The sequence below is a fragment of the Carcharodon carcharias genome, chromosome 7, assembly GCF_017639515.1.
Source record: "Carcharodon carcharias isolate sCarCar2 chromosome 7, sCarCar2.pri, whole genome shotgun sequence".
NCBI classification, from domain to species: domain Eukaryota; kingdom Metazoa; phylum Chordata; class Chondrichthyes; order Lamniformes; family Lamnidae; genus Carcharodon; species Carcharodon carcharias.
In genome coordinates this window covers 4,661,434-4,678,132 of record NC_054473.1, presented here as the reverse complement: position 1 = coordinate 4,678,132, position 16,699 = coordinate 4,661,434, and the positions used below count along the sequence as shown (strand labels likewise).

Below are 16,699 nucleotides of genomic sequence, written 5' to 3'. Positions count from 1 at the left end.
CCTCCGTAGGGACTGTTCCCTCCGTGGTACAATACAGAGAGATTCTTGAGTTCTGGAGATCAAGATGTAGAATGAGTTTTGGAGGAGATGGGAAATGGTAAAGGTAAGAAGTCACTTGTGGGATTTGTTTACAGGCCCCTAACAGTAACCATACCATATAGGAAGAAATAATGGGTGCTTGTGAGAAAGGTGCAGCAATAATCATGGGTGATATTAATCTACATATAGATTGGACAAGTCAGATAGGCAAAGGTAGCCTGGATGATGAGATCATAGAGTGTTTTCAGGACAGTTTCTTAGAGCAGTTCGTTTTAACACCAAGCAGATGGCAGGCTATAATAGAACAGATAATGTGCAATGAGACAGGATTAATTAATGATCTCATAGTTAAGGTGCCCTTAGGTAGCAGTGATCATAATATGATAGTTCACATTCAGTTTGAGGGAGAGAGAAATGGATCTAAGACCAGTGTTTTAAACTTAAATAAGGGCAATTAAAGATAGTGTCAAATTGAAAGAAAAAAACAATAATTTCACCAAGATGAGTGGCAGATCAGAAGATTGGACAGAATATAAAGAAAGCAAAAAATGACTAAAAGGTTAATAAGGAGGGAGAAATTAGAGTTCGAGAGAAAGCTAGCTAGAAATATAAAAACAGATAGTAATAGCATCTACAGATATTTAAAAAAGAAAGGACTAAGCAAATTGAATGTTGGTCCTCTATAGAGTAGGTCTGGGGAATTAATATTGGAAAATAAGGAAATGGCAGGTGAATTGAACAGATATTTTGCATCTGTCTTTACTGTAGAGGATACAAGTAACATCTCAGAAATAATTGAGGATCAGGAGGTGAAAAGGAGGGAGGAACTTAAAACAATTTCAATCATCAGGGAAAGGGGACTGAGAAAATTATTGGAACTAAAAGCTGATAAGTCCCCAGGTCCTGATGGACCTCATCCTAGGGCCTTAAAAAAAGTAGCTGCTGAGATAGTAGATGCATTGGTTTTAATTTTCCGAAATTCCCTAGATTCTGGAAAGGTCTCATTAAGTTGGAAAATAGACAATGTGCCTCCTCTATTCAAGAAAGGAGAGAGACAGAAAACAGGAAACTACAGGACAGTTAACATCTGTCATTGGGAAATTGCTGGAACCTATTATTAAGGAGGTTATAGTGGGGCACTTAGAAAATCTCGATGCAATCAGGCAGAGTCAACATGGTTTTGTGAAAGGGAAATCATGTTGGACCAATTTACTGAAGTTCTTTTAAGAATTAACAATCAACATGGATAAAGGGGAACCTGTGGATGTGCTATACTTAGATTTCCAGAAGGCATTTGACAAAGTGCCACATCAAAGTTTACTATGCAAAATAAGAGCTCATGGTGTTGGGGGTGGGGGGGCAACATATTATCATGGATAGAGGATTGGTTAGCTAACAGGAAGCAGAGAGTAAGGATAAATGGGTCTCTTTCAGGTTGGCAGGATGTGATGAGTGGAGTGTCACAGGGATCAGATCTGGGGCCTCAAATATTTACAAACGATATCAATGACTTTGACGAAGGGACTGAATGTACGGTGGCTAAATTTGCTGACGACACAAAGATAGGTAGGAAAGTAAATTGTGAAGAGGACAGAAGGAGTCTTCAAAGGGACATAAATAGGTTACGTGAATGAGAGAAAAATTGGCAGTTGGAGAATAATGTGGAGAAATGTGAACTTGTCAATTTTGTCAGGAAGAATAGAAAGGCAGCATATTATTTAAATGGAGAGAGATTACAGAACTCTGAGGTAAAGCGGGAACTGGATGTCCTGGTACATGAATCACAAAAAGTTAGTATGCAGGGACAGCAAGTGATTAGGAAGACAATGGAATATTTGCGTTTATTGCAAAGGGAATGGAATATAAAGGTAGAGATGTACAGGGCATTGGTGAGACCACATCTGGAGCACTGTGCACAGTTTTAGTCTCCTTATTTAGGAAAGGATATAATTGCATTAGAAGCAGTTCAGAGAAAGTTCACTTGACTGAAACCTGGGCTCGGCGGGGGGGAGGTTTGGATACACTGGACTTTTATCAGTTGGAGTTTAGAAGAATGAGAGCTGATCTTATTGAAACATCTAAGATCCTGAGGGGGACGGGACAGAGTGGATGCTGAAAGGTTGATTCCCCTCGTGGGAGAGACTAGAACTAGGGGGACACGGTTTAAAAGTAAGGGGTCTCCCATTTAAGATGGAGATAGGAGAAATTTGTTCTCATAGAGGGTCATGAATTTTCCGAACACTCTTTCCCAGAGAGCGGTGGAGACGGGGTTAATGAGTATTTTAAGGCAGAGGTAAGCAGGTTCTTGACTACCAAGGGAGTCAAAGGTTATCGGGGGTAGGGAGGATATGGAGCTGAGGCCACAATCACATCAGTCATGATCTTATTGAATGACAGAGCAGGCTAGAGGGGCCGAGTGGCCTACTCTTAATTCGTACATCTGTATGCAGCTGGATCCAATACTTTTGTTGTGCTCTAACCATGAATTTATAAACGTGTTTTACAGAATGGAGACAACAATCTGGAATTCCTGCCCCCCTCCCCACCCCTTGCTGGCCCCTTATCCATTCTCAGACCTCTGGGTGGTGGCACAGTAAAAACAGCACCATAATGTCAGCTCCTCGTTACACCAAGTGCCTGTGCCCATTGACATCATCCAAAGTGCCCCATCTGTAGCTGTGCAGATTGTAGTTCGTTATTGAATTAATCAGTCAGCCACAGAGATCTGAAATGATTATTCCATCCATTAACATTGAGAGTGTATCATGATCTCTTGCTTGAGATATTACTGGCACTCCTTGAGGTAATGCACTGTAGGAGGGTCAGTACTGAGGGAGTGCTGCACTGTAGGAGGGTCAGTACTGAGGGAGTGCTGCACTGTCAGAGGGTCAGTACTGAGTGAGTGCTGCACTGTCAGAGGGTCAGTACTGAGGGAGTGCTGCACTGTCGGAGGGTCAGTACTGAGGGAATGCTGCACTGTCAGAGGGTCAGTACTGAGGGAGTGCTGCACTGTCAGAGGGTCAGTACTGAGGGAGTGCTGCACTGTCAGAGGGTCAGTACTGAGGGAGTGCTGCACTGTCGGAGGGTCAGTACTGAGGGAATGCTGCACTGTCAGAGGGTCAGTACTGAGGGAGTGCTGCACTGTCAGAGGGTCAGTACTGAGGGAGTGCTGCACTGTCAGAGGGTCAGTACTGAGGGAGTGCTGCACTGTCAGAGGGTCAGTACTGAGGGAGTGCTGCACTGTCAGAGGGTCAGTACTGAGGGAGTGCTGCACTGTCAGAGGGTCAGTACTGAGGGAGTGCTGCACTGTCAGAGGGTCAGTACTGAGGGAGTGCTGCACTGTCAGAGGGTCAGTACTGAGGGAGCGCTGCACTGTCAGAGGGTCAGTACTGAGGGAGCGCTGCACTGTCAGAGGGTCAGTACTGAGGGAGTGCTGCACTGTCGGAGGGTCAGTACTGAGGGAATGCTGCACTGTCAGAGGGTCAGTACTGAGGGAGAGCTGCACTGTCAGAGGGTCAGTACTGAGGGAGTGCTGCACTGTCAGAGGGTCAGTACTGAGGGAGTGCTGCACTGTCAGAGGGTCAGTACTGAGGGAGTGCTGTACTGTCAGAGGTCAGTACTGAGGGAGTGCTGCACTGTCAGGGGGTCAGTACTGAGGGAGTGCTGTACTGTCAGAGGGTCAGTACTGAGGGAGTGCTGCACTGTCAGAGGGTCAGTACTGAGGGAGTGCTGCACTGTCAGAGGGTCAGTACTGAGGGAGTGCTGCACTGTCAGAGGGTCAGTACTGAGGGAGTGCTATACTGTTGGTGGGGGTGGGGCACCTTTCCGAGGAGACATTAAACTGAGGTTCCCTCTGTTCCCTCAGAAGAATGTAAAAGTTCCTATTGCATTATTTCATCGAAGAGCTGGGGAATTCTCCTTGGTGTCTTGGGATCAATATTTACCGCTTAACCAACGTCCCTGGAATGCAGATTGTTTGGCCATCCTCTCATTGCTGTTTGTGGGATCCTGCTGCACACAAATTGCCTGTTGTGTTTCCGACATTACAACAGTGAGTCAATTCTAAAGTACTTGACTGAGTGTAAGACGCTGTGGGACATCCGGATTTTGCGACTGATGCACGTTCATTATTTGTCTTCTCTTCATTATTACCTTGTGTCTGTCTTTCTAGGTGGAAGTGGCTGTCCCCATGTCCCTGAAACCGAAAGTGCTGAACTGGTTGGTGACCCAGAGTCTGTTCATGAAGATAAATCAGTTTTGACTCCTCTTGTTGTCACAAATGGTTGTGTCAAGGATCCGGTAGTTGAACGTGAGACCTGGACCCGTCAGATGGATTTTATCATGTCTTGTGTAGGGTTTGCTGTGGGACTGGGGAATGTTTGGCGATTTCCTTACCTTTGTTATAAAAATGGAGGCGGTGAGTATGATGTTCAATCTCCGGGACGACAATGACTTCAAATTTTTTATCAAAATTCGAATTTCATTCAGTAGAAATCACATCATTGGCACAGGAGAGGATTTACCAGGATGTTGCCAGAAATGGAGGATTTTAGCGATGAGGGAAGATCGGATTGGCTGATAGGCTTGGGCTGTTTTCCTTGGAACAGAGGAGGCTGAGGGGAGGGAGATTTAACTGAGGTGACTAAAATTATGAGGGTCCCAGATAGCATCTTTCCCTTAGCAGAGAGGTCAATAACCAGGAGGCAGGGATTTAAAGCAATTAGTGGAAGGATTAGAGGGGCCTGGAGGAGAAATGTTTTCACCCAGAGGGTGGTGGAGTTCTGGAACTCACTGTCTGAAAGGGCGGTAGAAGCGGGAACCCTCACCACATTTTAACCTACTCAGACATGCACATGAGGTGCTGGAGCCGACAGGGTTACACAGCCAGAGCTGAAAGGTGGGATTGGTCTGAATCACTCTTTCTTCAGCTGAGACAGACATGAAAGGAGTAAATCTCTCTCTGTTCCAATGTTTCATCTTCCCCTGGTATTAACCCACAATAAATCAGTGGTGAATAAGAAATATGATATTGGGATATCTGTATAGAACAGGAAGATCTCTGGTTCCATCTCTGGGCTCTGCCAGAAAGCACCAGAATTAACATTAGTGTCTTGCTGTAGATGGCAGCTAATGATTGGTATAGATGGCAGCTAATGATTGATGTAGATGGCAGCCAATGATTAGTGTAGATGACAGCCAATGATTGGTGTAGATGGCAGCTAATGATTGGTGTAGATGGCAGCTAATGATTGATGTAGATGGCAGCTAATGATTGATGTAGATGGCAGCCAATGATTAGTGTAGATGGCAGCCAATGATTAGTGTAGATGATAGCCAATGATTGGTGTAGATGGCAGCCAATGATTGGTGTAGATGGCAACCAATGATTGGTGTAGATGGCAGCTAATGATTGGTGTAGATGGCAGCTAATGATTGATGTAGATGGTAGCCAATGATTAGTGTAGATGACAGCCAATGATTGGTGTAGATGGCAACCAATGATTGGTGTAGATGGCAGCTAATGATTGGTGTAGATGGCAGCTAATGATTGATGTAGATGGCAGCTAATGATTGGTGTAGATGGCACCTAATAATTGGTGTAGATGGCAGCCAATGATTAGTGTAGATGGCAGCCAATGATTGGTGTAGATGGCAGCCAATGATTAGTGTAGATGACAGCCAATGATTGGTGTAGATGGCAGCCAATGATTGGTGTAGATGGCAGCCAATGATTGGTGTAGATGGTGGCTAATGATTGGTGTAGATGGCAGCCAATGATTGGTGTAGATGGTAGCCAATGATTGGTGTAGATGGCAGCCAATGTTTGGTGTAGATGGCGGCCAATGATTGATGTCGATGGCAGCCAGTGATTGGTGTAGATGGCAGCCAATGATTGGTGTGGATGGCAGCCAATGATTGGTGTGGATGGCAGCCAATGATTGGTGTGGATGGTGGCTAATGATTGGTGTAGATGGCGGCCAATGATTGATGTCGATGGCAGCCAATGATTGGTGTACATGGCAGCCAATGATTAGTGTAGATGACAGCCAATGATTGGTGTACATGGCAGCCAGTGATTAGTGTAGATGGCAGCCAATGATTAGTGTAGATGGCAGCCAATGATTGGTGGGCCTGGTACCTGTGTAGTGATCTCTAAGGGATCAGATGTCAAAAGTCAAACTTGGCACAAATACTCTTCATGGTCAAATATCTTGGCAATGCTGGCCGCCAGATTGGAAACCTCGCAAGTTTCCACACCCCAGGCCTGATGAGAATGGGACATGTGGGGAGGGGAGGGGGTAGAGGGCAGGTGGAGTGAGGGGGGGTTAAATTAGGAACTAAAGTAATATTCACTGGCTGCATTCTGTTATCCGGTCCCTGAGCTGAATTAAATAGGTGAATCAACCCACTCCCCCAAAAATGCCCAGGGCACAGGAAACTCACTGAGGGTCAAATAAATCTTGTGTTGAGGTGAACTTTCTTCAAATTTTAGTGGCTTTCAGAGTGAGTCAGCAGCAGCTTTTCCAGGACTCCTAGTGGATTGTGGGTTTCCCCAACTCAGGATTTCACCCTGCCCCCAATCAGGACAGCCCCCCTTCCCTCCCCAGAGGAATAGAGGATTTCCAAACAATGGACAAGTCCATCGAGTTTACCTTCCACCATCTTGGTGGTCACATGATACAATGATAATGGAGTTATTGACCAATCACAGTGATCAATCTCTACCAATGAGTCTACAACAGACCCAGACATGAGATCAGGAAAACCCCCAGTGGGGGAGAGATTTGGAAACCATAGGTCCAATCACCTCTTCCTCCAGAGCTCCACTTACGACACACCATAAAAGAATGGATTTTTATTTATATAGCACATTTCACAAATCCTGGACACCCCAAAGTCCTTAACAGCCAATTAAATACTTGCCCTGGGGTGTTTGATGGGGACAGTGTAGAGGGAGATTTACTCTGTATCTAACCCCGTGCTGTACCTGTCCTGGGAGTGTTTGATGGGGACGGTGTAGAGGGGGTTTTACTCTGTATCTAACCCCGTGCTGTACCTGTCCTGGGAGTGTTTGATGGGGACAGTGTAGAGGGAGCTTTACTCTGTATCTAACCCCGTGCTGTACCTGTCCTGGGAGTGTTTGATGGGGACAGTGTAGAGGGAGATTTACTCTGTATCTAACCCCGTGCTGTACCTGTCCTGGGAGTGTTTGATGGGGACAGTGTAGAGGGAGATTTACTCTGTATCTAACCCCGTGCTGTACCTGCCCTGGGAGTGTTTGATGGGGACAGTGTAGAGGGAGATTTACTCTGTATCTAACCCTGTGCTGTACCTGTCCTGGGAGTGTTTGATGGGGACAGTGTAGAGGGAGATTTACTCTGTATCTAACCCCGTGCTGTACCTGTCCTGGGAGTGTTTGATGCAAACAGTGTAGAGGGAGATTTACTCTGTATCTAACCCCGTGCTGTACCTGTCCTGGGAGTGTTTGATGGGGACAGTGTAGAGGGAGCTTTAGTCTGTATCTAACTCCGTGCTGTACCTGCCCTGGGAGTGTTTGATGGGGACAGTGTAGAGGGAGGTTTACTCTGTATCTAACCCCGTGCTGTACCTGTCCTGGGAGTGTTTGATGGGGACAGTGTAGAGGGAGATTTACTCTGTATCTATCCCCATGCTGTACCTGTCCTGGGAGTGTTTGATGGGGACAGTGTAGAGGGAGGTTTACTCTGTATCTAACCCCGTGCTGTACCTGTCCTGGGAGTGTTTGATGGGGACAGTGTAGAGGGAGATTTACTCTGTATCTATCCCCATGCTGTACCTGTCCTGGGAGTGTTTGATGGGGACAGTGTAGAAGGATCTTCACTCTGTATCTAAACCCCTGTTGTACCTGTCCTGGGAGTGTTTGATGGGGACAGTGTAGAGGGAGCTTTACTCTGTATCTAACCCCGTGCTGTACCTGTCCTGGGAGTGTTTGATGGGGACAGTGTAGAGGGAGCTTTACTCTGTATCTAACCCCGTGCTGTACCTGTCCTGGGAGTGTTTGATGGGGACAGTGTAGAGGGAGTTTTACTCCGTATCTAACCCCATGCTGTACCTGTCCTGGGAGTGTTTGATGGGGACAGTGTAGAGGGAGTTTTACTCCGTATCTAACCCCATTCTGTACTTGCCATTGGTTTTCATATATTGAGATACAGCTGGACAAACAAATAATGATCTATCTGGATTTAGTTTCCACTCTGTGACTCATTCTCTCTACCCGGGATTTAGCCTGCAGTTGTGGTTTTCAGTAATGTCCTGTCAGATAATGATGTGCCAACAGTTACTGTATCAAAACCATAAACAAATGTGGGAGAGAGGCCATACACCAAAATCACCCTGCCAGGATTTGCTGTGCTAACATTTGACCTACTTATGATGGCAAAAGGACAAAACATTTCAAATTCGAACCTCTTTTCCCAGTACAAGGTTATTCTTGATGACGTTTTCACTGGGTCAAAAGATTTGTGAGACTAGCAAATCGACCCAGTGTGTTTCTCCCTCCAGTCTTAGATTTCTTAATTGTGCAAAGGGTTTTAGCCTTTTCTTTTTCAAAGAGTCACAGCCAATGTTACAATCATTCTTCCCCTATCACTGACTCTACCCACCCATTCACTCCCCTCCCACATCCCCATGTACACTCTCCCCCATCACTGACTCTACCCACCCATTCACTCCCCTCCCACATCCCCATGTACACTCTCCCCTATCACTGACCCTACCCACCCATTCACTCCCCTCCCACATCGCCATGTACACTCTCCCCTATCACTGACTCTACCCACCCATTCACTCCCCTCCCACATCCCCATGTACACTCACCTCATCACTGACTCTACCCACCCATTCACTCCCCTCCCACAGCCCCATGTACACTCTCCCCTATCACTGACTCTACCCACCCAATCACTCCCCTCCCACATCCCCATCTACACTCTCCCCTATCACTGACTCTACCCACCCATTCACTCTCCTCCCACATCCCCATGTACACTCTCCCCTATCACTGACTCTACCCACCCATTCACTCCCCTCCCACAGCCCCATGTACACTCTCCCCTATCACTGACTCTACCCACCCATTCACTCCCCTCCCACATCCCCATGTACACTCACCTCATCACTGACTCTACCCACCAATTCACTCCCCTCCCACATCCCCATGTACAGTCTCCTCTACATGGATTATATCCATTTCAATCAATTGTAATTACAACCGGATCAATTTTTTGCACATCTCCCAATTTTTGGAACGCGTAATTGAAACATTCATATATCGCAGCAAACAGCCACTTCGTCAGTCACCAAGGATCTGATTATGGTCATTGGACCTTGAGCAGAATGTTGTCTCCAGACAATTTGTTTGAAATACTCCATTTTGTATCAGGATGCAGAATCTGCATCATATTTATGTGAAAAGCAGTATTTTGTTTTCATCTCAATGCTCTGATGGATATTGCGTCAATAGGTAAGTGAATATTTTATCAGCGTTGTTGATGAGCTCATAGGACAACTTGGGATTGGCAACAAATGCAGCGTTGCCAGTGAGAATAAATTTATAAATGTAAATCAAAACAGAATATTGGGATAGATGTTAACTGTGCAATGGTATCAAATAAGAACAGAGATTGTGTGAGCTGCTGACTCACTCTCTGGCTTTACAGTATCACAAATCCAATCAGACTGAAATAGGAACTCAGAGAGAGGCAGAAGGTGGATTTATACTGTTTCACTTTTTAATATCCATGTTGAAGGTAATGTGCAGAGGGACATAGGAAATAGGAGCAGGAGTAGGCCATTCAGCCCCTCGAGCCTGCCCCACCCCCATTCAGCTGGATCATGGCTGAGCTGAACTTCGATCTCAATTCCATTTCCCCCATATCCCTGGATATCTTTAATATCTAGGAATAATCGAGTAACTTCAGCACATTGTGTTGTAAGTTCAGGCCTTGAGCTGTGGGCTGTTGAGATCCTCTGGGAAATGGTAGCTGGAATGCCACATTGAGCTAACTGGCATCTCCGAGGGAGGCAGAAAAATCTCTCCATCTCCACAAACTCGACTGGAACTCACTGCGTGGGGGAACATGAACGGCTGATAGTGCAGTTGAATTAATCAGTTGTTGTCTGCTGCAATGTCACACAGATGAGAAATCAGATCAAGAACATTGTTAGTTATCTGGACTGCAACACATCCCTCACTGTCAAGTGTGTGACATTGATGGAATCAAAGGCACTGATCCTGACTGGGTCCAGTTTCATGAAGTCAATTTTCCATCCCCTGCTCCGATAATTGAAATATTAGCAGGAGAGGGAGTGAGCGACTATACCCCAGAGAAAGTCAGTGTCTCTGAGAGGGAGAGAGGATTGTACCCCAGAGAGAGTCAGTTTCTCTGAGAGGGAGTGAGTGACTGTACCCCAGAGAGAGTTATTGTCTCTGAGAGGGAGTGAGGGTTTGTACCCCAGAATTAGTGTCTGAGAGGGAGAGAGGGACTGTACCCTAGAGAGATTCAGTGTCTGAGAGGGAGTGAGGGTCTGTACCCCAGAGAGAGTCATTGTCTGAGAGGGAGTGAGGGACTGTAAACCAGAGAGAGTCAGTGTCTCTGAGAGGGAGTGAGGGTTTGTACCCCAGAATTAGTGTCTGAGAGGGAGAGAGGGACTGTACCCCAGAGAGATTCACTGTCTGAGAGGGAGTGAGGGATGTACACCAGAGAGTGTCAGTGTCTGAGAGGGAGAGAGGGCCTGTACCCCAGAGAGAGTTAGTGTCTCTGAGAGGGAGAGAGAGACTGTACCCCATTGAGAGTCAATGTCTGAGAGGGAGTGAGGCACTGTACCCTAGAGAGATTCAGTGTCTGACAGGGAGAGAGGGACGGTACCCCAGAATCAGTGTCTGAGAGGGAGAGAGGGATTGTACCCCAGAGACAGTCAGTGTCTGAGAGGGAGTGAGGGACTGTACCCCAGATTCAGTGTCTGAGAGGGAGAGAGGGAGAGTTTCCCAGAGAGAGTCAGTGTCTCTGAGAGCGAGTGAGGGACTTTTCCCCAGACAGAGTCAGTGTCTCTGAGAGGGAGTGAGGGACTTTTCCCCAGAGAGAGAGTCAGTGTCTGAGAGGGAGAGAGGGACTGTACCCCAGAGAGAGTCAGTGTCTCTGAGAGGGAGAGAGTGACTGTACCCCAGAGAGAGTCAGTGTCTGAGAGTGAGTGAGGGAATAATCCCCAGGTAGAGTCAGTGTCTCTGAGAGGGAGAGAGGGACGGTACCCCAGAGAGAGTAGGTGTCTGAGAAGGAGTGAGGGACTGTACCCCAGAGAGAGTCAATGCCTGAGAGGGAGTGAGGGACTGTACCCCAGAGGGAGTCAGTGTCTGAGAGAGAGTGAGTGACTGTACCCTAGAGAGTTATAGTCTCTGAGAGGGAGTGAGGGACTGTACCCTAGAGAGATTCAGTGTCTGAGAGAGAGTGAGGGTCTGTACACCAGAGAGAGTCATTGTCTGAGAGGGAGAGAGGGACTGTAACACAGAGAGAGTCAGTGTCTGAGAGAGAGTGAGGGTCTGTACACCAGAGAGAGTCATTGTCTGAGAGGGAGAGAGGGACTGTAACACAGAGAGAGTCAGTGTCTCTGAGAGGGATTGAGGGACAGTACCCCAGAGAGAGTCAGTGTCCCTGAGAGGGTGTGAGGGACCGTACCCCTGAAAGAGTCAGTGTCTCTGAGAGGGAGAGAGGGACTGTACCCCAGAGAGTGTCACTGACTGAAAGGGAGTTAGGGACTGTACCCCAGATTGAGTCTGTTTCTGAGAGGGAGTGAGGCACTGTACCCCAGAGAGATTCAGCGTCTGACAGGGAGAGAGGGACTGTACCCTGTAGAGAGTCAGTGCCTGAGAGGGAGTGAGGGTCTGTACCCCAGATTGAGTCTGTGTCTGAGAGGTAGAGAGGGAGTGTTTCCCAGAGAGAGTCAGTGTCTCTGAGAAGGAGTGAGCGACTGTTCCCAGAGGCAGTCAGTGTCTGAGAGGGAGTGAGTGACTTTTCCCCAGAGAGAGACAGTGTCTCTGGGAAGGAGAGAGGGACTGTTCCCCAGAGAGAGTCAGTGTCTGATAGGGAGTGAGGATCTGTACCCCAGAGAGAATGATTGTCTGAGAGGGAGAGAGGGACTGTAACCCAGAGAGAGTCAGGGTCTCTGAGAAGGAGAGAGGGACTGTACCCCAGAGAGAGTCAGTGTCTGAGAGTGAGTGAGGGAATAATCCCCAGGTAGAGTCAGTGTCTCTGAGAGCGAGAGAGGGACGGTACCCCAGAGAGAGTCAGTCTGAGAGTGAGTGAGGGAATAATCCCCAGGTAGAGTCAGTGTCTCTGAGAGGGAGAGAGGGACGGTACCCCAGAGAGAGTAGGTTGCTGAGAAGGAGTGAGGGACTGTACCCCAGAGAGAGTCAATGCCTGAGAGGGAGTGAGGGACTGTACCCCAGAGGGAGTCAGTGTCTGAGAGGGAGAGAGGGACTGTACACTAGAGAGTTATTGTCTCTGAGAGGGAGTGAGGGACTGTACCCTAGAGAGATTCAGTGTCTGAGAGAGAGTGAGGGTCTGTACACCAGAGAGAGTTAGTGTCTCTGAGAGGGAGTGAAAGACTGTACCCCATTGAGAGTCAATGTCTGTGATGGAGTGAGGCACTTTACTCCAGAGAGATTCAGTGTCTGACAGGGATAGAGGGACTGTACCCCGGAGAGAGTCAGCGTCTCTGAGAGGGAGTGAGGGTCTGTACCCCAGAAACAGTGTCTGAGAGGGAGAGAGGGATTGTACCCCAGAGAGTGTCAGTGTCTCTGAGAAGGAGAGAGGGACTGAAACCCAGAGAGAATCAGTGTCTCTGAGAGGGAGAGAGGGACTGTACCCCAGAGAGAGTCAGTGTCTGAGAGTGAGTGAGGGAATAATCCCCAGGTAGAGTCAGTGTCTCTGAGAGGGAGAGAGGGACGGTACCCCAGAGAGAGTAGGTTGCTGAGAAGGAGTGAGGGACTGTACCCCAGAGAGAGTCAATGCCTGAGAGGGAGTGAGGGACTGTACCCCAGAGGGAGTCAGTGTCTGAGAGGGAGAGAGGGACTGTACACTAGAGAGTTATTGTCTCTGAGAGGGAGTGAGGGACTGTACCCTAGAGAGATTCAGTGTCTGAGAGAGAGTGAGGGTCTGTACACCAGAGAGAGTTAGTGTCTCTGAGAGGGAGTGAAAGACTGTACCCCATTGAGAGTCAATGTCTGTGATGGAGTGAGGCACTTTACTCCAGAGAGATTCAGTGTCTGACAGGGATAGAGGGACTGTACCCCGGAGAGAGTCAGCGTCTCTGAGAGGGAGTGAGGGTCTATACCCCAGAAACAGTGTCTGAGAGGGAGAGAGGGATTGTACCCCAGAGAGTGTCAGTGTCTCTGAGAAGGAGAGAGGGACTGAAACCCAGAGAGAATCAGTGTCTCTGAGAGGGAGAGAGGGACTGTACCCCAGAGAGAGTCAGTGTCTGAGATTGAGTGAGGGAATAATCCCCAGGTAGAGTCAGTGTCTCTGAGAGGGAGAGAGGGACGGTACCCCAGAGAGAGTAGGTTGCTGAGAAGGAGTGAGGGACTGTACCCCAGAGAGAGTCAATGCCTGAGAGGGAGTGAGGGACTGTACCCCAGAGGGAGTCAGTGTCTGAGAGGGAGAGAGGGACTGTACACTAGAGAGTTATTGTCTCTGAGAGGGAGTGAGGGACTGTACCCTAGAGAGATTCAGTGTCTGAGAGAGAGTGAGGGTCTGTACACCAGAGAGAGTCAGTGTCTCTGAGAGGGAGAGAGGGACTGTACCCCAGAGAGAGTCAATGCCTGAGAGGGAGTGAGGGACTGTACCCCAGAGGGAGTCAGTGTCTGAGAGAGAGTGAGGGTCTGTACACCAGAGAGAGTCATTGTCTGAGAGGGAGAGAGGGACTGTACCCCAGAGAGAGTCAGTGTCTCTGAGAGGGAGTGAAAGACTGTACCCCATTGAGAGTCAATGTCTCTGATGGAGTGAGGCACTTTACTCCAGAGAGATTCAGTGTCTGACAGGGATAGAGGGATTGTACCCCGGAGAGAGTCAGTGTCTCTGAGAGGGAGTGAGGGTCTGTACCCCAGAAACAGTGTCTGAGAGGGAGCGAGGGATTGTACCCCAGAGAGTGTCAGTGTCTCTGAGAGGGAGAGAGGGACTGAAACCCAGAGAGAATCAGTGTCTCTGAGAGGGAGAGAGGGACTGTACCCCAGAGAGAGTCAGTGTCTGAGAGTGAGTGAGGGAATAATCCCCAGGTAGAGTCAGTGTCTCTGAGAGGGAGAGAGGGACGGTACCCCAGAGAGAGTAGGTTGCTGAGAAGGAGTGAGGGACTGTACCCCAGAGAGAGTCAATGCCTGAGAGGGAGTGAGGGACTGTACCCCAGAGGGAGTCAGTGTCTGAGAGGGAGAGAGGGACTGTACACTAGAGAGTTATTGTCTCTGAGAGGGAGTGAGGGACTGTACCCTAGAGAGATTCAGTGTCTGAGAGAGAGTGAGGGTCTGTACACCAGAGAGAGTTAGTGTCTCTGAGAGGGAGTGAAAGACTGTACCCCATTGAGAGTCAATGTCTGTGATGGAGTGAGGCACTTTACTCCAGAGAGATTCAGTGTCTGACAGGGATAGAGGGACTGTACCCCGGAGAGAGTCAGCGTCTCTGAGAGGGAGTGAGGGTCTATACCCCAGAAACAGTGTCTGAGAGGGAGAGAGGGATTGTACCCCAGAGAGTGTCAGTGTCTCTGAGAAGGAGAGAGGGACTGAAACCCAGAGAGAATCAGTGTCTCTGAGAGGGAGAGAGGGACTGTACCCCAGAGAGAGTCAGTGTCTGAGATTGAGTGAGGGAATAATCCCCAGGTAGAGTCAGTGTCTCTGAGAGGGAGAGAGGGACGGTACCCCAGAGAGAGTAGGTTGCTGAGAAGGAGTGAGGGACTGTACCCCAGAGAGAGTCAATGCCTGAGAGGGAGTGAGGGACTGTACCCCAGAGGGAGTCAGTGTCTGAGAGGGAGAGAGGGACTGTACACTAGAGAGTTATTGTCTCTGAGAGGGAGTGAGGGACTGTACCCTAGAGAGATTCAGTGTCTGAGAGAGAGTGAGGGTCTGTACACCAGAGAGAGTCAGTGTCTCTGAGAGGGAGAGAGGGACTGTACCCCAGAGAGAGTCAATGCCTGAGAGGGAGTGAGGGACTGTACCCCAGAGGGAGTCAGTGTCTGAGAGAGAGTGAGGGTCTGTACACCAGAGAGAGTCATTGTCTGAGAGGGAGAGAGGGACTGTACCCCAGAGAGAGTCAGTGTCTCTGAGAGGGAGTGAAAGACTGTACCCCATTGAGAGTCAATGTCTCTGATGGAGTGAGGCACTTTACTCCAGAGAGATTCAGTGTCTGACAGGGATAGAGGGATTGTACCCCGGAGAGAGTCAGTGTCTCTGAGAGGGAGTGAGGGTCTGTACCCCAGAAACAGTGTCTGAGAGGGAGCGAGGGATTGTACCCCAGAGAGTGTCAGTGTCTCTGAGAGGGAGAGAGGGACTGAAACCCAGAGAGAATCAGTGTCTCTGAGAGGGAGAGAGGGACTGTACCCCAGAGAGAGTCAGTGTCTGAGAGTGAGTGAGGGAATAATCCCCAGGTAGAGTCAGTGTCTCTGAGAGGGAGAGAGGGACGGTACCCCAGAGAGAGTCAGTCTGAGAGTGAGTGAGGGAATAATCCCCAGGTAGAGTCAGTGTCTCTGAGAGGGAGAGAGGGACGGTACCCCAGAGAGAGTAGGTTGCTGAGAAGGAGTGAGGGACTGTACCCCAGAGAGAGTCAATGCCTGAGAGGGAGTGAGGGACTGTACCCCAGAGGGAGTCAGTGTCTGAGAGGGAGAGAGGGACTGTACACTAGAGAGTTATTGTCTCTGAGAGGGAGTGAGGGACTGTACCCTAGAGAGATTCAGTGTCTGAGAGAGAGTGAGGGTCTGTACACCAGAGAGAGTTAGTGTCTCTGAGAGGGAGTGAAAGACTGTACCCCATTGAGAGTCAATGTCTGTGATGGAGTGAGGCACTTTACTCCAGAGAGATTCAGTGTCTGACAGGGATAGAGGGACTGTACCCCGGAGAGAGTCAGCGTCTCTGAGAGGGAGTGAGGGTCTGTACCCCAGAAACAGTGTCTGAGAGGGAGAGAGGGATTGTACCCCAGAGAGTGTCAGTGTCTCTGAGAAGGAGAGAGGGACTGAAACCCAGAGAGAATCAGTGTCTCTGAGAGGGAGAGAGGGACTGTACCCCAGAGAGAGTCAGTGTCTGAGAGTGAGTGAGGGAATAATCCCCAGGTAGAGTCAGTGTCTCTGAGAGGGAGAGAGGGACGGTACCCCAGAGAGAGTAGGTTGCTGAGAAGGAGTGAGGGACTGTACCCCAGAGAGAGTCAATGCCTGAGAGGGAGTGAGGGACTGTACCCCAGAGGGAGTCAGTGTCTGAGAGGGAGAGAGGGACTGTACACTAGAGAGTTATTGTCTCTGAGAGGGAGTGAGGGACTGTACCCTAGAGAGATTCAGTGTCTGAGAGAGAGTGAGGGTCTGTACACCAGAGAGAGTTAGTGTCTCTGAGAGGGAGTGAAAGACTGTACCCCATTGAGAGTCAATGTCTGTGATG

General features: G+C 48.7%; 1 protein-coding gene across 1 annotated transcript in view; it reads left to right on the top strand.

The window, feature by feature from the left end:
* The window catches only part of LOC121279914 (sodium- and chloride-dependent creatine transporter 1-like), a 320,312-nt gene that overhangs the window by 12,584 nt on the left and 291,029 nt on the right, over nt 1-16,699 (top strand). Inside the window, exon 2 of the mRNA XM_041191475.1 lies at nt 4,211-4,456. Within this exon, the coding sequence (XP_041047409.1) occupies nt 4,211-4,456 (246 nt within the window). The remainder of the gene's footprint in view (nt 1-4,210; nt 4,457-16,699) is intronic.